Raw genomic sequence first — 25,509 nt, forward strand, 5'->3', positions numbered from 1 at the left:
CTGCTGCTTATACAATACACACAATGAAATGTGTACTATGGAACATGTACAATGTACAATGAAACATTGTACAATGTATGATGAAAACTGTAGAATGTATCATGAAATCGATATAATGCATCAAGAAACTTGTTCGACGAAACCTGTCCAACAAGTAATGGGCGTCCACAGCCATCTTTGAGCATGCTGTGGAAAGTCGGTCAAGGCCCTCACCTTTTCACCGATATTCACTTTCAAATTCATTTTCTCTTCAACCGCGTGAGCGAATGAGACAAAAGTTTCAACATAGAAGTGCTTACCCATGGAGAAATTTTTTCAACAATAACATGACGATTGGATGGAAAATGCGGCCGGTGTTCCAAAAACTCAGTTCACAGTTTGCATGGGTTGCAGGGAGTTTCATATATTTGGACTAAACGGCCTTAACCTCACTTCGTTCGGCCTCGGCCGAATTAAACATGGAGAATGAACATGTGGAATTAAACATGGAGAATGTAGCATGTGGAATGAAACATGGAGAATGTAACATGTGGAATTACACATGGAGAATGTAACATGTGGAATTAAACATGGAGAATGTAACATGTGGAATTACACATGGAGAATGTAACATGTGGAATTAAACATGGAGAATGTAACATGTGGAATTAAACATGGAGAATGTAACATGTGGAATTAAAACATGGAGAATGTAACATGTGGAATTAAACATGGAGAATGTAACATGTGGAATTAAACATGGAGAATGTAACATGTGGAATTAAAACATGGAGAATGTAACATGTGGAATTAAACATGGAGAATGTAACATGTGGAATTACACATGGAGAATGTAACATGTGGAATTAAAACATGGAGAATGTAACATGAAACAAGAGGTATTCCTCTACTTATGGTCATTATATTTACGCTTTTTAAACTAAATGCTGTTGACAAAGTATTGAACACTTTTCTATTTACACTTTGTAATTTTTTTCACCGCACAAGTGTTGCTCCGCTTACCCAGGGCAGCGTTGGGTCAAAGATGCTCCAATCGATGTCACTTTCCTTTTCGTCAAACTTTTTCAAAACCCTTCATCATGAGTGGAAAAACAACTCGCAAATACTCCAGTAAATACTACAGCCAAGAGGGTTCATAAAGCCACTAGTTTGGACGTGAAAATAGATATTGTGAAAGGCACAAGCGTGGGGAGCATCTCATAGACATAGGCCGCACGCTTGGGCTACCTCCCCCGCTGAAAGTTGAGTGCTGAAAGTTGAATGCTGAAAGTCGAATGCTGAAAGTTGAATGCTGAAAGTTGAGTGCTGAAAGTGTGACCCCAGGAAGTGCTCTTCGAATTATGAAGCAGAGACACGATAATGGGGAATATGGAGAAACTCTTAAGTATTTGCAACAAGGATCAAAGTCAATGAAATGTGCTCATGAGTTTGATAATGATCCAGGCTGGCCAGACTGCTCTTTAACCTCTACTGGTGGAAAAAAGTTATTGCGCATCATTTATACCTACGTGGAATGGGAAATGAAAACAAAACATCACGTTGTTTGGTCATATCAATATTTGGTGATTGATTAACATGAAATCGACATGACAATGTCAACCCATGTGTGACATGACATGTCTCTTCAGGCTCGAAGAGTGGTGCGGTCAAAAGTCAATTAATAGCTCAGTATCTGATGTGACCATCATTTGCGTTGACACACATTTGATAATGGCGCATCATTGAGGACACAAGATGGTTGAAGAAAGCTTGAGGGATGCCATTCCAGATCTGTACCAAGTCCTGCCACAGTTTGGCCAATGTCACCGGCTGTTTTTGAAGACTGTACAATATTCGTTCCATTTCATCCCACACATGTTCTCTGGAAGAAAGATCAGGTGAAACAGCTTGCCAGGGAAGTGTGGAAATGTTCTGCTGTGCGATAAAGTCGGTGACCATTTGTGTGATGCGATTGCACGCGTTATCCGATTGAAGTGTTATGTGACGTCCATGAACCTGCAGAAATGGGAGGACGTGAGGATGCAGAACTTCATCACGGTACCAAATACCTGTCAAATTGGCATTATTGACCTCCAGCTTGAATCTGTGATGTGCGGTGATACCTGCTCATACCATTAAACTTCCACCACCGAACGATGAACGTTGCACAACATGTGTTAGCGTAATGCTCCTCTTTCCCATCGATAAATGCGACAACGGCTATCACTACTATCAGGATGGAACTTCAACTCATCTGCAAAGAGGATAGCAGACCAATCTTGTCACATGAACTTCAGACATTTACTACATCAAGCTCGGCACGCATGTTGACGACATGGCAACAAAATTGGATGTACTGCTGAATATCATGGCCGGATGTTATGCTCGCATAACCGATTCCTGACAGTTCTGGTACTGATTGGTCACAAGCCAGGGATGCTGCGAGCTGTCAAACTTGCCGTTTGGAACCGATTCCTAAGGTGCACCAACCGGATATGGTTATCCTGTCGACGTGACGTCACACGTGATTGCCAAGATTGTGGAAGGTCTCTGATGTTTCCAGTTTATTGATAACATCTCCAGAGTGAGTGTATGATGTTCTAATGAACACCAAAACAAATAGCCACAACGTTTTGTGGCATTCGTGTCTCAAGCATGCCAATAGCACGATGATGTTCATTTTCCAAAAGGCGTGGCATGATGTTTTTGACATTTCGATGTTAATAAAAATGTTTTTCACAGCTGGGATGGTTCATCGAATCATGGTGCATTGCAAGTTGCTCAGTACCATGTGTAGCGCTGTCACGTGACTCAGTACACGTGCACGGCAATTTGTGCATGCAGTGTATAGTATGTACGTACAAGTTCTGGATATTCATGGGTAAACTGGGGAACTTGTCAAGGCACATGTTGGCTGACCATTAGATTGCTAGGGTACATGTCAGCATCGTTTTGTGTAATTTTTTATGGTGTACAGGAACATTCTTCTGTTAGTATACTTTAGGCCTTCTTCAACCTCAACAAATATCCAGGAAACTCCATCAGCAAGCAAAGAAATCCTGCCAGCAACGCATGAAACCGGCCAGGTATCTTCAGATAACTATGTTCTGGAAAGATTCATTCAATAATAATAATAAATTACTATTATTATTATTATTATTATGCGTTTTTTTATTTTATTATAATTATGTACTGTATTTAATTTGATTATTTCAGGATGAGTGAAAATTCCCACCCAGAAACACATCCTCAATTTGTAACATTATTCATACGAAAAACTACTTTCAATTTGCACTTTGCCGGTTTACACAAGGGTTTTTGGAAACACATTTCGAGCGTATATAGGGGACCGAGTGTACAATGAAACATGTAGGATGAAATGTACAGCTCTAGAAAGTTCATGGAATTCCTTACCCCACACAATCTTGAGAAAAAAGGACATGGGTGGGGTCTGCTCGTGGCAAATTTGATTGGTCATGATAACGTACAATGTCGTAATATTTTGTCCGAGTACTGTTGAATCGAAGAATTTTTAAAGTGTCAAAAACGATTTGTGTTCTACAGTGTTCAAGTATGTAATTAAATTCAATTGAAACAAGTAAAAAAAGACATAAAATGTCATAGCCCCCATTGTTTTAGTAATATTGTTGTTCAGAGTTAAGGGGCAAGCCCATATTTATGTTCAGCTAAAATTGCCACCAGTCTCCCAGTCGGCCCTCTTGGATCTGATCTCTAAAAGACAAAAAATGACGTGCACATGTAAGCCAGCATTCGTTATCTGTGTGCCAACTATAAACAACATGAGTAAACGCATGTCCGACACATAGTTGAAGACGTGTTCAATACCGGGTTTTTTCCGACTAAAATGGCTGCCAGTCCGCCATCTTGGATCTGATCTCAAAAAAAAAGGTGACATGCCAAGGTAAGCCATTATTCACTGTCTGTGTGCCAAGTTTGAACAAGATCGGTAAAAGGATATCTGAGAAATGGTTGAGGTCAGGTGAGGAATGGCAGCATGCGCCGGAGCAGCACGTCGCTGCGTCCACTTTCCCCCGGTACTCCAGGGGCCTCCGTCTGGCTACCCCCCAGGCAGATTCCTGGCCCATCCCCATCTCCTTGAGATGCCGATCAACCTGCTGCAACCACGAGGCACGTGGTCGGCCCATTGGCCTCCTCCACTCACGAGATTGCCTCACTAAGAGAATCTGGTGAGCAGGATCAGCGTCATGAGAACGAGCCACATGTCCATACAGCCGCAGCTGATGCTCACGGACTATGCAGGTAACAAATCTTACTTGAGTCTCTCAGCAACCTCAGCAATCGTTGGACACAAAGTCCGACCAGCGATAGCCAAGGATTCTCCAAAGAGACCTGGTACCAAAGGAATCAAGTCTCCGTCTCAGATCCTTGTTCAGAGTCAAAGTCTCACATCCATAGAGCAAGACTGGAAGCACCAAGGACCTGAAGACTCAGACTTTCGTCCTCCCACACAGGTACAGGCAGCGCCACACCCCATTATCCAGTGAATCCATGACTCCCCAGGCCCGACCCAGACGTCTATTGAACTCCGACTCACAGCCAGCAGAGACATGAATATCACTGCCAAGGTAAGAAAATCTCTCCATGACCTCAACATCCTCACCACAAACAGGCACAGACAGGACAGCAGCATCCAAGATGTAATTGAAAGCCTGGATCTTAGTTTTGACCCAGGAAATCCATAATCCCAGCGGCTCCGACTCCTCATTGTTCAGCACCTCGAGGGCCCCCAAAAAGGATATCTAAAGTCTCCACAAAGATGACTGCATCATCTGCGAAATCAAGGTCAGAGATCTTGACATTCCCAAACGATGCATCGCAGCTTGATCTCTCAGACATCCTCCCTAGAATCCAGTACATACAAGTGCTGAAAATTGTGGGGGCCAGTCCACACCCCTGACGAACTCCAGGAACAACTGGAAATGAGTCAGAGATGGTACCACCACATCTCACAGCACCCTCAGTACCAGAGTAGAGTTCAGACATCAAATCTATCAGTTTTGGTGGCACCCCACGAAGACCAAGAATCCTCCAGAGGGCACCCCGATTCACTGAATCGAACGCTTTGCAGAGATCAACATAGGCTGCAAGCAGCCCCTGCCGAAACTCTAGCCTGTATTCGGTGAGGACCCGAAGAGCAAGGATACGGTCAATCGTTGACCTCTTTGATTTAAAGCCTGACTGCTCTGGACGCTGGTGCTCAAGCAGATGGTGGCGAACCCTATCAAGAATTATCCGAACAAAGACCTTGCCCGGCACTGAGAGCAGCGTCACCCCTCGGTAGTTGTTGCAGTCTTGGCGATCACCCTTCCCTTCCCAGAGAGGGACAACAAGGCCCCTCTTCCAGTCAGTTGGGATGATGCCCGTGTTCCAGACAGAGCACAGAACTGCATGCAACGACACGAGTGCAGCATTTCCACCAGCCTTGAGAAGTTCAGCATGGATGCCACAGATCCCTGGAGCTTTACCCCATTTCAACTGGTCCACCGCAGCCTGTGTTTCCACAAGCGAAGGTGGACCACAGTTGATTGGATGATCAGCAACAGGGATTGTAACACCCCTGACGTCCAACTTGACAGCTGGTAAATCAGCCTGGTACAACCGCTCAAAGTAACCGGCCCAGCGGACCTTCACTTCGGACTCCTCTGTCAAGAGCCTTCCACCTTCTGCTCTAACTGCAGCACACAGAGGAATGAGTTTGAATGAATGCAATGCGCGAATTCCCCTGTAAGCAGGACGAGAATCTCTTGACCACAGGTAATGCTCTACCCCCTCACAGATGCCTCACACATAGGCCTCCTTGTCCACCCTTAGCGCACGTACAGTTTTACGCCTCAGCTCCCTGAACAGCTCCACTCTGCCATTCAGCCTGGCCCTGCGACTCTGGTCAATGGTATCCAGTGTCCCTTGAGAGACAAAATTCTTCTTTGCCCTACGGTGAGTTCCAAGACATCCACCGGAAACATCAAGGACGGTGGTCTTGAAGTCACTCCACAACTCTTCAGGACCTCTCAAAGCACCCAGATCCCCCAAATCTCCACTCAGCTTGTTCGCAAACTCCTCAGCTACCCTCTCATCCTTGAGCTTGCCAACATCCAGCCTGGGCTGGGATGGTGCCATTCTCCTGGATTTCAGGTGCAACTTAAGAGTTGCTACAACAAGCCGGTGGTCAGTATTGAGGAATTGAGCACTCCGGTAGACCCTGCAGTTCTGGATCATCCTCCAGCAACCATCAACAAGGACATGGTCATTCTCCTTTGCCACACCGGCAGCGTTGGAATACCAAGTCCAGCGATGAGCTTGTGGGCGCTGAAACCATGAACCGGCCACCCTAAGTCCATGACTTCTTGCAAAGTCAAGGAACTTAGTGCTATTCTGTTTCATAGTTCCTGGCCCATGGGGACCAACACACATCTCATAACCATCCCTATCAGTTCCAGTCGATGCATTGAAATTCCCCAAGACGAGAAGTGTATCTCGTCTGGGGCAATGATCAACCACAGACTCGAGCGTGGCGTAGAATGTGTCCTTCACGGTGAGGTCACTCGCCTCAGTCGGAGCATAAACGGAGCATAAGTCGGAGTCGGAGACCAGGGAAATGACACCCAACCAGTGACGAATCCTTAGTCTCGTAATACACTTGTTAACCGGTGTTACCTCAATTATCATTGGAGTCAGCTTATTGGACACAGCTACAGCAACTCCTTGGGAATGGTAACCATCAGAGCGACCAGACCAATAGTCGGTATAACCACTCAGCATAATCTCGCTGCAATCCGGTCTCCGAACCTAAGAGAGTGCTGTTATACCAATGTCCAAACGCTTGCGCTCAGATGATAACAGAGACAGGTGATCATCGTATAATGTACGATGAAACAGGAAACCTGTATTATGTACGATGAAACAGGAAACCTGTATAATGTACAATGAAACATGAAACCTGTATAATGTATGATAAACCAGGAAACCTGTATAATGTACGATGAAACAGGAAACCTGTATAATGTACGATGAAACAGGAAACCTGTATAATGTACAATGAAACATGAAACCTGTATAATGTACACTGAAACATGAAACCTGTATAATGTATGATGAAACATGAAACCTGTATAATGAATGATGAAATATGAAACATGAAACCTGTATAATGTACACTGAAACATGATACCTGTATAATGTACGATGAAACAGGAAACCTGTATAATGTACGATGAAACATGAAACCTGTATAACGTACGAGGAAACAGGAAACCTGTATAATGTACGATAAAACAGGAAACCTGTATAATGTACAATGAAACAGGAAACCTGTATAATGTACAATGAAACAAGAAACCTGTATAATGTACGATGAAACAGGAAACCTGTATAATGTACGATGAAACAGGAAACCTGTATAATGTACGATGAAACAAGAAACCTGTATAATGTATGATGAAACAGGAAACCTGTATAATGTACGATGAAACATGAAACCTGTATAATGTGCGATGAAACATGAAACCTGTATAATGTACGATGAAACATGAAACCTGTATAATGTACGATAAAACATGAAACCTGTATAATGAACGATGAAACATGAAACATGAAACCTGTATAATGTACACTGAAACATGATACCTGTATAATGTACGATGAAACAGGAAACCTGTATAATGTACGATGAAACAAGAAACCTGTATAATGTACGATGAAACAGGAAACCTGTATAATGTACGATGAAACATGAAACCTGTATAATGTGCGATGAAACATGAAACCTGTATAATGTACGATGAAACATGAAACCTGTATAATGTACGATAAAACATGAAACCTGTATAATGAACGATGAAACATGAAACATGAAACCTGTATAATGTACACTGAAACATGATACCTGTATAATGTACGATGAAACAGGAAACCTGTATAATGTACGATGAAACATGAAATCTGTATAACGTATGAGGAAACAGGAAATCTGTATAATGTACGATAAAACAGGAAAACTGTATAATGTACGATGAAACAGGAAACCTGTATAATGTACGATGAAACAGGAAACCTGTATAATGTACGATGAAACAAGAAACCTGTATAATGTACGATGAAACAGGAAACCTGTATAATGTACGATGAAACAGGAAACCTGTATAATGTACGATGAAACAGGAAACCTGTATAATGTACGATGAAACAGGAAACCTGTATAATGAACGATGAAACAGGAAACCTGTATAATGTACGATGAAATATGAAACCTGTATAATGTACACTGAAACATGAAACCTGTATAATGTGCAATGAAACATGAAACCTGTATAATGTACGATGAAACATGAAACCTGTATAATGTACGATAAAACATGAAACCTGCATAATGAACGATGAAACATGAAACCTGTATAATGTACACTGAAACATGATACCTGTATAATGTACGATGAAACAGGAAACCTGTATAATGTACGATGCAACATGAAATCTGTATAACGTATGAGGAAACATGAAACCTGTATAATGTACACTGAAACATGATACCTGTATAATGTACGATGAAACAGGAAACCTGTATAATGTACGATGCAACATGAAATCTGTATAACGTATGAGGAAACAGGAAACCTGTATAATGTACGATAAAACAGGAAACCTGTATAATGTACGATGAAACAGGAAACCTGTATAATGTACGATGAAACAAGAAACCTGTACAATGTACGATGAAACAGGAAACCTGTATAATGTACGATGAAACAGGAAACCTGTATAATGTACGATGAAACAGGAAACCTGTATAATGTACGATGAAACAGGAAACCTGTATAATGAACGATGAAACAGGAAACCTGTATAATGTACGATGAAACATGAAACCTGTATCATGTACACTGAAACATGAAACCTGTATAATGTGCGATGAAACATGAAACCTGTATAATGTACGATGAAACAGGAAACCTGTATAATGTAGGATGAAACATGAAACCTGTATAATGTACGATGAAACATGAAACCTGTATAATGAATGATGAAACATGAAACATGAAACCTGTATAATGTACACTGAAACATGATACTTGTATAATGTACGATGAAACAGGAAACCTGTATAATGTACGATGAAACATGAAACCTGTTTTACGTACGATGAAACAGGAAACCTGTATAATGTAAGATGAAACATGAAACCTGTATAATGTACACTGAAACAGGAAACCTGTATAATGTACGATGAAACAGGAAACCTGTATAATGTACGATGAAACAGGAAACCTGTATAATGTACGAGGAAACATAAAACCTGCATAATGTATGAGGAAACATAAAACCTGCATAACGTACACTGAAACATGAAACTTGTATAACGTATGATGAAACAGGAAACCTGAAAAATGTACGATGAAACAGGAAACCTGTATAATGTACACTGAACCATGAAACCTGTATAATGTATGATGATACATAAAACCTGCATAAGGTGCACTGAAACATGAAACCTGTATAATGTACGATAATACATGAAACCTGTAGAATGTGCGATGAAACGTGAAACCTGTATAACGTACAATGAAACATGAAACCTGTATAATGTACGATAATACATGAAACCTGTAGAATGTGCGATGAAACGTGAAACCTGTATAATGTACGATGAAACATGAAACCTGTATAACGTACAATGAAACATGAAACCTGTATAATGTACGATAATACATGAAACCTGTAGAATGTGCGATGAAACGTGAAACCTGTATAATGTACGATGAAACATGAAACCTGTATAACGTACAATGAAACATGAAACCTGTATAGAATTTCTCTTCTGACTCCAAGTTTGATGAGTTTTGTGACAATTGTTTGATCGATGGAGTCGAACGCTTTGGAGAAGTCTGTAACAACGAGATTCCCAATTGTGTCAGTTTTTATCAGAGCCCTCATGGAATTCATTCATCTTTTCAACCAAACAGTGTGTTGTTGAAGACTCTTTAAGATTCCCGTACTGATGTCCATCAATATTGGGTATCATATCTTCCTGTATCCATCTGGCAACAAATGCATCGCAAACCTACGCACACTGAGAAGTTAAGATACAGGTCTCAACTTTTTGAGAACAGCCAGCTTTTCCTTTGGGACAAGAACCACATCAGTGACTTTCCAGATTTGTGGAAGTTTGCCCTCTCTCAACGATAAGTTGAATATATCAGTGATGGGAATACCGAGTTCACATGCAAAATCCTTGAGAAGTCTGTTTGGAACGTCATCATGGCCAATTGCTTTCCTTGCATTGATTTTGCTGAATTCACGGCACATCTCCCACACTTCAACTTGAGGTGGTTTTTCAGCAGGTAGATATGACGGAAGTTCGTGAACAAGTAGGGGTGGCCGGCTTTGTGATGTCGAAGAAAATTTGTCGTTGATTGCATTAGCTATTTGTTCATTAGTACCTTCAGGAATTGTTGGCACAATGACAGGAGACGGTATACGGAGTCTGTGGGCAAGCATCTGGATACCATGATGCCACCTCAAAGGATCAGATGCTCTTCGATCACCCAGTGAGTTCTCATAGAAGTTCACCTGAGCCTGAGCAATCTTCTTTGCAGCCAAGTTTTTATAGTACCGCCATTGGGTCAATAAATAAAGAAAAAGTGATTTAGACCTCCACAATTGTTGGTTAAACTGCCTGGAGCATTCTTATTCAAGAATCGGGAGACGTAGACCGTTCCAGGATAGTGAAAACCTAACTTGACACTAGTCTCACCGCCGGGAGGAAGAAGAGCTGCAATGTTGAGGAGGTCGCTTCATACATGGTCTGTCACTGGCGACTGGGTTTCCTCCAACTCTTCCAGGTCTTCGCTCTTGTTGAAGGCCATAGCAGAAGCAGCTGAGGCCTCTGTTTGAGCTGCCTTGGGAGGCATATCAGACGAAGCTCAATTGCTACTCAAACAGCACCAGATGTAGCAACACAGTGATCTCAAGCAGCAATAGATGCAGCAACAGAGTCATCTTAAGCAGCAACAGATGCAGCAACAATTGTAAGCTACACAGCAACAGATATATCTCGAACAGCTGAAGCAGGGGGAAGGCGCTGCTGTGGCTCGGCCCTGCTTGGAGGTGATTACTGACAGTCTGCGTTGGAACAAATTTGACAATATTTCGGCAGCTGGATTACCTACAACTGCAGTAAAGGTGGGAATGCTCTTGTCCAGGGATTCCACGTCTTCACTGCCATGCATTTTATCGGAAGACAGTACTAAAGGTTTTCCACTGGTTACCCGGGTAAGTGCTGACACAGTTAAAGGCCCGGTCACATCTTGACGTTTTAGCCAACGTATGCCGATTTTTGAATTTTTTTTCTAAAACGCTGGCACACGTTGAATATGTTATGGGTAAGTTTTGATAACATTGAGAGCACGCTGAAAAACACTGCCATACGTCGTTGTACGTTGGCTTTAAACGTTGTACTTTTTGGTTGTCCTCAAATTTTTGCATGCTTGAAATTTCACGACGTATGCTGGCGTATGACTCACAGGTTCCGCTACGCTGGCCACAAGTTGGATGCACGGTCTGCGATCGTTGACAGACGTCAACACATGCTACTTGTAAGTTAATCATAAGTTGAGACACGCCGAGGTAATGTTTAACGTACCCGATACTTATTTCTAACCTATGATTAACGTGTTGTTGGCACGTTACGCGATCGTTGCCACACATCGACACACGGTACTTTTAAGTTACTCATAGGCTGAAAGACGTCGGTATAATGGATCGTCCTTGCGTCAGCGTCCACGGCCACGGCCAGGACACTTATTTGTAGCATTCTTCAAACTTTTCTTCGGCATGACGAAGATGTTCACACTTCGATGTCTAGCTTGGCTATGATTCCAATTGTCCATCGGCAGCATCTATTTAAAATAGTCGAGTTTGAGCGTTTTAACACGTTCAGAAGAAACGCTTCAAATTTCAAAACCCCAGCGTCAAAAAACAAAGGCGAGTGACAGCAATTTAAATCGTTCATTGTAAACAATGAAAATAGCTGAGTGGTACCGTTTAAAAGTCGTTGAGTGTAAAAAAAATCCAATTGTTGAGCGCAAGCGTCTACTTTCAATAGTGGAGATGCAGCCATTTAAATCGTTGACTGGCAGCCTATGAATAGCAAACCCTACATCACCGGCAAAGATAAACTGCCGCACGATATGGATAAGTTAGGCTATCGTTGGGCATAGTTTGTGAACGCCGGCTACACGATAATTATTCGTTGGTATATCGTATCTATAAGTAATCAAAGCGCTCTATGCACATTATTAGTTCATTGTGCATTGTCCAACCTGTTATGAATAGTCCTAAATCGTAAAAACAAGCTATAGCTCATTGTTGAAAAAGCACCATAAAAAATTAGCCGCGAAGAACTTCGAACAATGGTGAAAAGATGTCTCCTACCCGTGGACACGCGGACGCAAGGACGATCCATCATAACCCACACCCTCCCCCTCACACTCACCTACTACTGCCAACATGAACAAACTACTACTAATACTAACACTGATACTGATACTGATACTAGCCTGGTGTTGGCGCAGTGGTTAGGGCAGCGGCTTGGGATCCAAAAGGTCCTGAGTTCAAGCCCCGTTGGGCCACTGAATTAATACACCAGGGGGTTGACTCAGCCTGTCATCCTTCCGAGGTCGGCAAAATGAGTACCAGTGTACTGGGCCGGTGTATACCCCGGTCAAAATAGGTGTACCATATCCCTGTGTCGTAAGAGGCGACCAGGGTTGCGTCAGGAAGGGCATCCGGCGTAAAACATGTGCCAAATCACTATGCGGATCATACGGATGATCCGCTGTGGCGACCCCTAAAAGGGAGCAGCCGAAAGAAGAAGAAGAAGAAGATACTGATACTGATACTGTTACTGCTGACATGGACATCGACTCAAAAAAGGACTCGAAAACACTGTTGGGTTCCCCTTTTATGAGCAGCATTTTTATATACCAATTCCCAAAACCGCTGGGAACACGTCTTTATATGGCAGTTGTAAGAAAGAAACACGTTAATTTTTTTTTTGTCGACCGGAAGACGTCATTGGAATACGTCTACATACGTCGATGTGTGTTGGGACTACGTAAAGAATTGGTTCAAAGCACGTCAAACATAAGTTAGAAATAAGTTTAGCGTAAAAAAGACATTACCGCGACATGTTTCGACTTATGAGTAGCTTATAAGTAGCCTTTGTGGACGTGTGTAAGCGTCCGCATATCATGTGTAAAACTTATCCCCATCGCATGCGGAACGTGTGTCATACGCCGAGTACGTCGTAAAATTTTGAACATGTTTAAAATTTCTTGACGTACTCTACTTACTACGACGTATGATAGCGTACTTTAGCGTTGTACTCACGTATACCAAACTTACTCATACCGTATTTGACGTGCCCCAACGTTTTAGACACATTTTTATTAGGTCGGCATACGCTGGCAAGATCGCCAAGGTGTGACCGCGATGTTGTCACTTCCATTTCTACGGCAGTTATGATTCGAATCGCTGTGAGTCAGCCTTTTAATAGGCTACGTCACGACATCGTCGGCGATGCATGCAACGCGCTATGCCTAAGTTAGACTATCGTTGGGCATCGGTTGTGTAGGCCGACAACAGGTTCAGCATTCGTTGGTATAAGTTATCTATAACACAACGAAACATTCTGTGTCCGTTACCAATGCGTTATACATAAGACCAAGTCGTTATAAATACGTCCGAATCTTTAAAAAAAAACATCAAAAGTTCAACGTAAGCCAGCGTTTTACATACATTTTAATACGTTGCCATCGCTGGCTAAAACATCAAGGTGTGACCGGGCCTTAAGTCGCTTGAACGAGTGTTATTTCAGACAGAGACTCTCAACAGCCGTCAACACTGTAGCACCAGGATCCATGGAGAACTCATCAACATTAAACATGTCCAACAGGTAAGTTCTGTGTGCTCAGTGTAATATGAAGCCAGCTCCTTGTCTATCATACTCAACTTACGAGACACCAAATAATGCCTTACACACAACATTCATGTCATCATCCTTCTCCAATGCTACATGTCACGGTTGCACGTCGACCTGTACTGTGTTAACGTGCCCTGTTATGAGCTTGTGGGTCACAAACCCAGCTCTGGTTACGACCGCTCAGTATCCCACTGTGTACATTGTCCTTGCGTCGCCGTCCAGTGGGATTACAACTGACAACCAATCGGGTTATTTCTCACCAACTCCAAAGTACACCCATGATGTATCCGTATATGCTGCAAGGACGTGCATCACACAACTGGAAACAACATTGCCAGTGTCTCGCCATTCACTATTGGGTCGAAAAGTCAAGCCATCAATGCCAACAGTGATGCTTGTCATGCAGGACTGTGGAAACTATTTGTCTCATCGAGACTTAATTTCAAATGGGATTTCTGTGTTTGACGATAAGCCTGAGAAATTCACGACATGATGTGCGGCCTTCAAAAATATTATCAGAGGAGTACCGTTTGCATCCGATGAACAGCTTATCCTCATGTTCCAACATATGGCTGATGGTTCAGAATCCAAAGCACTTGCAGAGCGTCTTAACCGAGTCTACATTTCTAACCCTGATGTCGGTTTGGAGCAAGTCTGGAATCGCCGTCAAGAAAGATTCGGCAATGATGAAGTCATTACAAATGCTGCATAAGATGTCTCAGAGGATTTAGTGACAAATTTAGTGGTTCAAAGACAATTATGGAGCACATACAGACACAATGACTAGTTATTGTAACTGTTGTGCGACACAATAAAACCTGTATATTAAAATAGTTTAAGATGAATGCTTTACTGGGGAGGGGTAAAGCGCCTCTCAGGGTACCCTGAACAACGCACGGAGAAACACGCACAACGTACCGGGAAACACACCCAAATGTACCGGGAAAAAGGACCAATGTACCGGGAAACTCAGCCAATTGCACCGAGAAACTGCGCCAATTGCACCGAGAAACTGCGCCAATTGCACCGAGAAACTGCGCCCCTTGCACCGGGAAACTGCGCCAATTGCACCGAGAAACTGCGCCCATTGCACCGGGAAACGGCGCCCCTTGCACCGGGAAACGGCGCCCCTTGCACCGGGAAACTGCGCCCCTTGCACCGGGAAACTGCGCCCCTTGCACCGGGAAACTGCGCCCCTTGCACCGGGAAACTGCGCCCCTTGCACCGGGAAACTGCGCCCCTTGCACCGGGAAACTGCGCCCCTTGCACCGGGAAACTGCGCCCCTTGCACCGGGAAACTGCGCCCCTTGCACCGGGAAACTGCGCCCCTTGCACGGGAAACTGCGCCCCTTGCACCGGGAAACTGCGCCCCTTGCACCGGGAAACTGCGCCCCTTGCACCGGGAAACTGCGCCCCTTGCACCGGGAAACTGCGCCCCTTGCTCCGGGAAACTGCGCCCATTGCTCCGGGAAACTGCGCCCATCGCACCGGGAAACTGCGCCCATCGCACCGGGAAACTGCGCCCATCGCACCGGGAAACTGCGCCCATCGCACCGGGAAACTGCGCCCATCGCACCGGGAAACTGCGCCCATCGCACCGGGAAACTGCGCCCATCGCACCGGGAAACTGCGCCCATCGCACCGGGAAACTGCGCCCATCGCACCGGGAAACACGCCCATCGCTCCGGGAAACACGCCCATTGCTCCGGGAAACACGCCCATTGCTCCGGGAAACACTCCCATTGGTCCGGGAAACACGCCCATTGCTCCGGGAAACACGCCCATTGCTCCGGGAAACACGCCCATTGCTCCGGGAAACACTCCCATTGGTCCGGGAAACTGCGCCCATTGCTCCGGGAAACTGCGCCCATTGCACCGGGAAACTGCGCCCATTGCACCGGGAAACTGCGCCCATTGCACCGGGAAACTGCGCCCATTGCACCGGGAAACTGCGCCCATTGCACCGGGAAACTGCGCCCATTGCACCGGGAAGCTGCGCCCATTGCACCGGGAAGCTGCGCCCATTGCACCGGGAAGCTGCGCCCATTGCACCGGGAAACTGCGCCCATTGCACCGGGAAACTGCGCCCATTGCACCGGGAAACTGCGCCCATTGCACCGGGAAACTGCGCCCATTGCACCGGGAAACTGCGCCCATTGCACCGGGAAACTGCGCCCATTGCACCGAACAACTGCCCCCATTGCACCGAGAAACTGCGCCCATTGCTCCGGGAAACACGCCCATTGCTCCGGGAAACACGCCCATTGCTCCGGGAAACACGCCCATTGCTCCGGGAAACACGCCCATTGCTCCGGGAAACACGCCCATTGCTCCGGGAAACACGCCCATTGCTCCGGGAAACACTCCCATTGGTCCGGGAAACACGCCCATTGCTCCGGGAAACACCCCCATTGCTCCGGGAAACACGCCCATTGCTCCGGGAAACACTCCCATTGGTCCGAGAAACACGCCCATTGTACCAGGAAACCGCACCCATTGTCCCGGGAAACTGCGCCCCTTGCACCGGGAAACTGCGCCCATTGCACCGGGAAACTGCGCCCATTGCACCGGGAAACTGCGCCCATTGCACCGGGAAACTGCGCCCATTGCACCGGGAAACTGCGCCCATTGCACCGGGAAACTGCGCCCATTGCACCGGGAAACTGCGCCCATTGCACCGGGAAACTGCGCCCATTGCACCGGGAAACTGCGCCCATTGCACCGGGAAACTGCGCCCATTGCACCGGGAAACTGCGCCCATTGCACCGGGAAACTGCGCCCATTGCACCGGGAAACTGCGCCCATTGCTCCGGGAAACTGCGCCCATTGCTCCGGGAAACTGCGCCCATTGCACCGGGAAACTGCGCCCATTGCACCGGGAAACTGTGCCCATTGCACCGGGAAACTGCGCCCATTGCACCGGGAAACTGCGCCCATTGCACCGGGAAACTGCGCCCATTGCACCGGGAAACTGCGCCCATTGCACCGGGAAACTGCGCCCATTGCACCGGGAAACTGCGCCCATTGCACCGGGAAACTGCGCCCATTGCACCGGGAAACTGCGCCCATTGCACCGGGAAACTGCGCCCATTGCACCGGGAAACTGCGCCCATTGCACCGGGAAACTGCGCCCATTGCACCGGGAAACTGCGCCCATTGCACCGGGAAACTGCGCCCATTGCACCGGGAAACTGCGCCCATTGCACCGGGAAACTGCGCCCATTGCACCGGGAAACTGCGCCCATTGCACCGGGAAACTGCGCCCATTGCACCGGGAAACTGCGCCCATTGCACCGGGAAACTGCGCCCATTGCACCGGGAGACTGCGCCCATTGCACCGGAAACTGCGCCCATTGCACCGGGAAACTGCGCCCATTGCACCGGGAAACTGCGCCCATTGCACCGGAAACTGCGCCCATTGCACCGGGAAACTGCGCCCATTGCACCGGGAAACTGCGCCCATTGCACCGGGAAACTGCGCCCATTGCACCGGGAAACTGCGCCCATTGCACCGGGAAACTGCGCCCATTGCACCGGGAAACTGCGCCCATTGCACCGGGAAACTGCGCCCATTGCACCGGGAAACTGCGCCCATTGCACCGGGAAACTGCGCCCATTGCACCGGGAAACTGCGCCCATTGCACCGGGAAACTGTGCCCATTGCACCGGGAAAACACGCTGATTGAACCGGGAAACTGCGCCCATTGAACCGGGATACTGCGCCCATTGCACCGGGAAACTGCGCCCATTGCACCGGGAAACTGCGCCCATTGCACCGGGAAACTGCGCCCATTGCACCGGGAAACTGCGCCCATTGCACCGGGAAACTGCGCCCATTGCACCGGGAAACTGCGCCCATTGCACCGGGAAACTGCGCCCATTGCACCGGGAAACTGCGCCCATTGCACCGGGAAACTGCGCCCATTGCACCGGGAAACTGCGCCCATTGCACCGGGAAACTGCGCCCATTGCACCGGGAAACTGCGCCCATTGCACCGGGAAACTGCGCCCATTGCACCGGGAAACTGCGCCCATTGCACCGGGAAACTGCGCCCATTGCACCGGGAAACTGCGCCCATTGCTCCGGGAAACTGCGCCCATTGCACCGGGAAACTGCGCCCATTGCACCGGGAAACTGCGCCCATTGCACCGGGAAAACACGCTGATTGAACCGGGATACTGCGCCCATTGCACCGGGAAACTGTGCCCATTGCACCGGGAAACACGCTGATTGAACCGGGAAACTGCGCCCATTGCACTGGGAAACTGCGCCCATTGCACCGGGAAACTGCGCCCATTACACCGAGAAACTGCACCCATTGCACTGAGAAATGGCGCCCATTGCACCGGGAAACTGCGCCAATTGCACAGAGAAACTGCGCCCCGAGCACCGGGAAACTGCGCCCATTGCACCGGGAAACTGCGCCCATTGCACCGGGAAACTGCGCCCATTGCACCGGGAAACTGCGCCCATTGCACCGGGAAACTGCGCCCATTGCACCGGGAAACTGCGCCCATTGCTCCGGGAAACTGCGCCCATTGCACCGAGAAACTGCGCCCATTGCACCGAGAAACTGCGCCCATTGCTCCGGGAAACACGCCCATTGCTCCGGGAAACACTCCCATTGGTCCGAGAAACACGTCCATTGCTCGGGGAAGCACACCCGTTGTACCAGGAAACCGCACCCATTGTACCGGGAAACTGCGCCCATTGCTCCGGGAAACACGCCCATTGCACCGAGAACCGCGCCCAATGCATGGGGAAAAACAATACTTTCACTGAAATATAAATGCTATACAAGACAATAAAACCAAGTTCACTACCATTACGAAATTCTACAAAGGTGGATAAGCGACAAACAATGATGCATGGACATAAACATTTAAGGTGACATTTCAACACAACACCTTCTGAACACGTCGAAGGTCATTTACGGTGCTTTTAGGCCTTGTCTCCACTCGATACTCTGGAACCTTTCTGTTGGAAGACCAAACTGATGGAACATCGAGCACTGCCACCCGGCGACACGGAGAGTTCGTGGGGCGAGACCTCTCTATTGGTGAGATTGCCAAATCCTGGTACATACATCACCACAAATGCACATTCACATAGTATCAGGTTAAAGATTGATGTTTTATGCAAATTAGGAAGGAAGGGTTATAGTTGTAGCCACAGCACTGTATGGTAGGCAGTGCAGTGGGTTTTGAGTTTTAACAACAGTAAAAGAAAAAGGAGACTTGTGCATCTGTAAAATAAATAATGGAAAAATAGAAACATCGCCAGCATGCGGCAGTTATGAGTAATGGCTTATGTGAATGTTTTTGCTTGGTGGATCGCCAACATGGCCACGAGAGAGCGAGACGACTCAATGCAAGCCATGAACGAAAAAACGTATGTCACAAACGTGATGAGGATTCAGGATTTGACACTGTGAATTTTCCATGCTCGACTGAAAAGTGCAGTGAGACCTTTGTTCAACAAGCACTACCTGGATGCTTCCTGTACAACTCAGGAGAATATAGATGGTGACACAGCAGCATGCGAGCAGATTGAGAACGTGACGGTGGAGACAAGGCCTCAAAAGTGTTCTGGAGTCCTATGCCATTATAACTGGGCAAAGACTCCGGATTATTGTACCAAATGGTGTGGAGATGTGCACTCTGGGTTGTATAGCAATGAACAGCATGCAAAGTCCCTAAAGGATTACAACCCTCAAGCTGTGTCATGCTCACTGTGCATTTGAAGTCAAAATATATGAATGAAATAAACCTTCATTTTAGGAATAATAAACCGATCAATAAACAAATAAAAACAAACAAACAAAAAATAATCGCTTAAGAGTGGCAAATAAAAATGTTCTATGAACAAGATACCATATACTTTTTAAGTACATAAAATGACCAAGCAAATATATACGCATTTCAGAGTTAAATACGCTCAATTACAATCTGTGAAAAACACAACTACACACTGCTCAAAGCTACACTGATAACCGCAGCATCAGGCAGTCTACATCGGCTTTAGAACCATTTTATTAGCAAAGCCAACCACACTCACCCCCACCCGGCACTTGGGGGATAGTAATCAATCCACGGACACGTTCCTGGCTCACTAGGCATCATCAGCACGGAGTGGATTCCATCGGAGTTGAGATGGCAAGCCATCCGTGAAGGAGTGCAATACGGAGGATGTGTGGCGGGGCAACCCTCGGTCAGGACCCTCGACGCCAGTGCTGGTTTCCCACATTGCAACTAAGAGATGCTACTTGTATACCTTTTTGCTACTTAGACCTTTGAGATGCCACTTGAGGTTTTCCTTGCAATCGATTTAATACATTTTATGAAAAGTTTGAATGAGTCATTAATTACTTAGATAGTGAGTGGAATGTTAATAGACTCTATGCTTTTGGGAACATTTACATCAATGCCGTATGGACCAAACTTAATTATGCTTGGCAGCACTCCTTTGCTGATGCTTAACCGCAACCGCACCATATTGTGTACCGCTCCATATCTGTCGTGCGCGTATCGGAACTTAAAAGCACAACTTGACAACATTTGAAGGCGAGTTTAGTTACAAATAAGCTAAAGTCAGAAAATACAATTGCCAACTTCTTGCTTGTGAATTTGTTTGTTCGGTTGACAGTGATAAGCTGACTGCTGTGTGTATTCTGAGAAGTGCGGTAAATTGAATGCAATGGATTAAAGTGGATGGGCACATTGCACAGTTAAAATTTAATAACAAATATTAACAAAGTGTTACGGCAACATAAACAAGAATATTAGGCTTATCATGGTCGGAGTACAGTCTTCATACGTCTAAGCACAACAAATGGTAAAACCAACGCAGTCAGTTTTTGGTGTTAACCATCTTTTGCTATGCAGCGTGATGTCACAATGACGGCTAAACGACCTGATGGTTTGCTACACACCCCAAAACCGACCAGCAGTAATCACCCTGCAAACAACTGCCGAGGAATTCATTCACAGATCAGCCAACACTCGCCATCATGTTTTTGGGAAGTTTTAATGGGGGTTATGTGTCGGCGGACATGCACATTGAATTGCCAGCATTACATTTCTGCATAAATGTGGGCAGTCTCTTTCAATAATTAAAATAACCATGCCTAATATTTATACATCATCAGTCCAATTTGAAGTTTGATATCAAATTTAAAATTGGTGAGTATTTGTGCAATTCAATCAAATTAATTAAAATGGCAAAATAATCTTCTCATCACCCCTTCAAAATAACTTTCTCAGAAAACAGAGCGCAAGCGGCCATGAAGTGCTGCGAATGCACCGCAGAGCTCGCAGACTCCTAAATTTATCGGGACCCTTAGGTGCGCCCGTATTGGCTTCACACTCCGTACTCGCATGCCCTCCGCCTCCACTTCTCAATGGCGATCGACATCCAAGCTTGTATATGTTCAGATGCACACGATACACTTCCTTTTACTCTTAGTGTGCCATGGACGACCGCGAGCATATTGTTCATAGAACTTTTAGAGCACCCCACGTAAGCGGCAGATAATGTGAGCCTCTTCGAGCTTGGCAATGTAATATGTAAGGATGGGATGTTATTGGGATTGATGTGAGCGAGATAAAACGAAACTTTTAATGTGGCATTTCACGCGATGATGATTGAAATGACAAGTGAGAGACTGGCAAGGAAGAGGCTGGGTCAGTTCTCTTACCACAAGAATATGGCCATTTTGCAAAAAGTCACCCTAATGATTAAAGACAAAGCACATGTTAGTTAACGATGTAACTAAAAGCCCTGCAAGTGAACATTTATTTCAATACATAAACAAAGCAACAGTTGCAACTAATAGGGTATCGTATAAACGAGAAGAGTGCCGCCATTGCTGTTCGAACGACGTGATGGCTGTCCCACAAAATCACAAATACCTGAGTACCATTTATCATCAGCCATCCACCTCAAGCAATACTAAGGTTTTCTTCTTTGCTTCAAAAAAGATTATAAAAACACATGGTACCGTTGCAGACAGGTCAACGCTACCGAGTGAATACATTACAGTACACTTTAAAAATTTAATACATTAGGTATTCCTTTGGAACATGACGAGGTTTTTCTTTATCCAATTTCACTCACACACTACTTGGATATCAATAGAAAAAGTATCATTCCAAAGCATGAGATCATTCTGAGCCGCAATTAACAAGGAACTTCCCTCCAAATATTGTTTGTCGATGAAGATGCCATCATAATCAGTGCCTGGAACTCGAAATGTAAAATTCAGGTGATCTGTGACTGACCTTCATGGTGTTGTACTTGTTATAATATATATATATATATATATATATATATATATATATATATATATATATATATATATATATATATATATATATATATATATACACTTGTGCTGCAACATTCTGTGGATGGAACGGGTTTGGAGTTTGAGACACACTTTCATTTTACTCTTTATTGCCAATTGAGGAAGCGTTGATGTCTTGCAGGGACTGCCATGTAAAATACTCCAACAAAAGTCACTGAATATCCTTTTACAGTCGTGAACATCGACCCCACGTGCATCTGATTTGCATTCCTGTGAAGACCATCTTCATTGTGATTAAGGATGTTTAATGATATGCTGCAATAAACAGGGTAGTCCAGTAGTTTGAAATGTGTGAACAGGTTTTGTAGAGGGTCATTTACAGGTACACATTGACTGAGTCTCAAAGCAGGGACTAAGGAGTGTGATGATTCAACAATGACGGACTAAACAATGGCAACGATATCTCAAAGACATGGTGGACGTGCTATGGGAGTAATGGTGGAGAATCGTACCTGCAACCAATCAGGAACTGGCATTAGGCTTGTGCTGATCTGTGTCGGTGGACAGGTAGAACGATTGATGGGACCAACAGAACATTGATCAAGGTATGCTAACCAGTGTGGGAAGCAAGGAGAAGCTGATGTTTTGAGTGTTTATCTTCTTTTGCTCGGCCGAAGGGTTAACACCTGAAACATCAGCTTCTCCTTGCTTCCCACGGTGGTTAACATACCTTAATGAATGTTCTGTTGATTTCATCTCTTGTTAAAAAAATTTATTGGATGTGTGAGTGAAGGAACCAGGCTGTGATTCGGGCAGAGGAGACGGTGCAAGGTTCAATACGTCTGTGAACCACTGCGCACCTTCCAAGACTTTTGGTGGGATTGTATATATTGTTACGTGGAAGGGGGAGATCCACAGCTAGATTGTGGTAAGATTTTAGTCTGGACCGTGTGAATAGTGTAGCTTAGTATGCCTTGTAACAGGATATTTGTCAGAAGCAAGTCGTCTTGAAAAATGTTCATCAAGGAGGCAGTTCGTGTAAACTTTAAAGCAGATAGAGTAAGATTGTATATGTAAAGCCTCCTGTCTTCAGGCAAGGCCAGGTGAGGACTTGTGGGCACAAAAGGCACAAAAAGCACTGTGCACTTTAAAGTAACCACAATTCCGAACTGGCCAAAAAGACTGACACCACCTACAAGGAGCAGGTAGCCAATCATGGGACCCACTTCCTGTGAAGGTGGTCCCAGAGTTCAGGAAGGCCCTGGCCACAATGAAGTTGAACTTTAGGCATGGAGAAGTCAGCATCTCTCTCTTTGCTTTGGTCATTGCCTGACCAAGGAGGACATGTTTGAGAGTTTGGACAGCTCACCATCATCCCTTATCCTGCTTGCACGTCACCCTTCTTCACGCCCCAAGTTGCACTCCGCCATATGCCGTGCCAGCCTTGTACTACTACATCCTGCAGCCACACCCAGCTTGCGCCTGAAAAAATCCTTGCATGGTCCCCTTCATTGTGTAAATCTGTTATTGTGGCATCATCCGTGGGTTAGGCCTCAGTATTCATTGTACATAAGATTGCATGTTGCTCCTTCACCTTTTCTTGTGTCCTTTGACAGCCAGATCTGTACCATTTATTGAGTGTCTCATCAACCCTTTTTACAAATACTTTGTAAATGAACCCCCTTTTTAATTATAAGAAGCATTTTCCCCACTTCTTGCCTTCCCAAGTGAACACCGCCGCAGGTTTGGCTTCATATGAGTGATCCTTGGAGAAACTTAGCAAGAGAAGTGTTAATTGAATACATTGCAATAAATTTAAACACCGCTTCGGTCATTCGGGGGGGGGGGGGGGTGTTGGCAGAGGCATGAGGTCTTATACCCCTGGCTCGTTCACCGTGTTAACAGGAATCGTACGCGGCAATATGTTCCAATGCTTGTTTAAATGCCATTTAATGAGGAGCTTTCATAAATCTATTACATGACAAGATGATGGACACTACAGGGACTTTCATGAAGGAAAGCAGGGAATTTGAAGGAGGTGGGTTTGGAGTAGAAAAGATAATGGTTTTGGATGGATCATGGTTTATGGGAGGGAGCAACGCCCCTGTAGACCCCCTTAGACCCAATTTTTTTTCATGGCGTGAACAAACTTCGGTTCATCATGGGTGATGAAGGTTGTGGTCAAGTTTCATCAAAATTGTATGTGTAGTTTCGGAGAAGAAAGCAAATACATATTTTGGGGGGCAACCCCCCCCCCGCTCCTTAGACCCTCGTTTTTCTAATGTCATGAACAAATTTTGGTACATAAATGGTGATGAACGTTGTGGTAAAGTTTCATTGAAATTGTGTGTGCAGTTTCAGAGAAGAAGTTGCAAGTATTTGTGGACGGATGACGCGCCATCCCATAAGCTCCGCAGAACTACGTTCAAGGTGAGCAAATAATAATACACTTTACATGGTTAAACAGAGCATTTTCATTGCCATTAACTATATTGTACGTTTTTTGCACTCAAAAAGTGCCGAGACAAGCCTGGTGTTGGCTTAGTGGTGAGGGTGGCTGGCTTAGGATCTTCAGATCCTGAGTTCGAGCCCTGTTTCCTGGTGAATTAACACCAAGTGGGGTTGACTCAGCATGTCATCCTTCTGAGGTTGGCGAAATGAATACCAGTGTACTGGTAGAGGGGCACAACATCAGCGGCACAGCCACCCTTTCAAGAAATGATAGCTACCCCAGCAGCCAAGGTGCCGAATGCAAGAACAGAACAGTGCTGAAACGATGCAAAGTCAAAGGGCTGTAAAATCATCGACAAAATCTGGAAAAGTTCCGATATTTTATGAACCGACTTCAGGGTGATATCAAAGCCAAAAAGCAGAAGTGGTGAGTTAATAAAAGTGAGATCCCAAATTATAAGCTTATCCCATAAAGAGAGTTTTAATTGTGTAACAATGCTGAGATCAGATATAATTTGAAGAACAAATCCATCACCAAAGAATCCTACATTAATGCCGCTTTGTGAGCTAATGACGGCAAGCGTTAAAGTGCAATTCATGAGTAATCAAGTAAGTACAAGCAAGGCAGTAATTGTCATGTAAAACTAACAGTACGGTTGTCAAGGCTTGCCAAGTGTGAAGTTTAATTTAACCAAAATTTGGAGGTTTACTATAGCCACGATTACCTGTGTGGCAGATAGTTTCACATAACTGAAA

General features: G+C 45.3%; 1 protein-coding gene across 11 annotated transcripts in view; it reads right to left on the bottom strand.

The window, feature by feature from the left end:
- The window catches only part of LOC147031175 (E3 ubiquitin-protein ligase HECW2-like), a 207,798-nt gene that overhangs the window by 69,092 nt on the left and 113,197 nt on the right, over positions 1 to 25,509 (bottom strand). For 10 of the 11 annotated variants that reach the window (XR_015056708.1, XM_085875988.1, XM_085875995.1 and 7 more), the window contains one exon: positions 18,905 to 19,072. The exons of the other annotated variant lie outside the window; for it this stretch is intronic. Coding sequence is in view for 9 of the 10 variants with exons in the window: in XM_085875988.1 (XP_085732114.1) it covers positions 18,905 to 19,072 (168 nt within the window). In the remaining variant the exon portion in view is untranslated. The remainder of the gene's footprint in view (positions 1 to 18,904; positions 19,073 to 25,509) is intronic. 11 annotated transcript variants of the gene reach the window in all.

This window comes from Eptatretus burgeri, chromosome 3 (assembly GCF_056783735.1).
Source record: "Eptatretus burgeri isolate ZD-2024b chromosome 3, Ebu_testis_v1, whole genome shotgun sequence".
NCBI classification, from domain to species: Eukaryota; Metazoa; Chordata; class Myxini; order Myxiniformes; family Myxinidae; genus Eptatretus; species Eptatretus burgeri.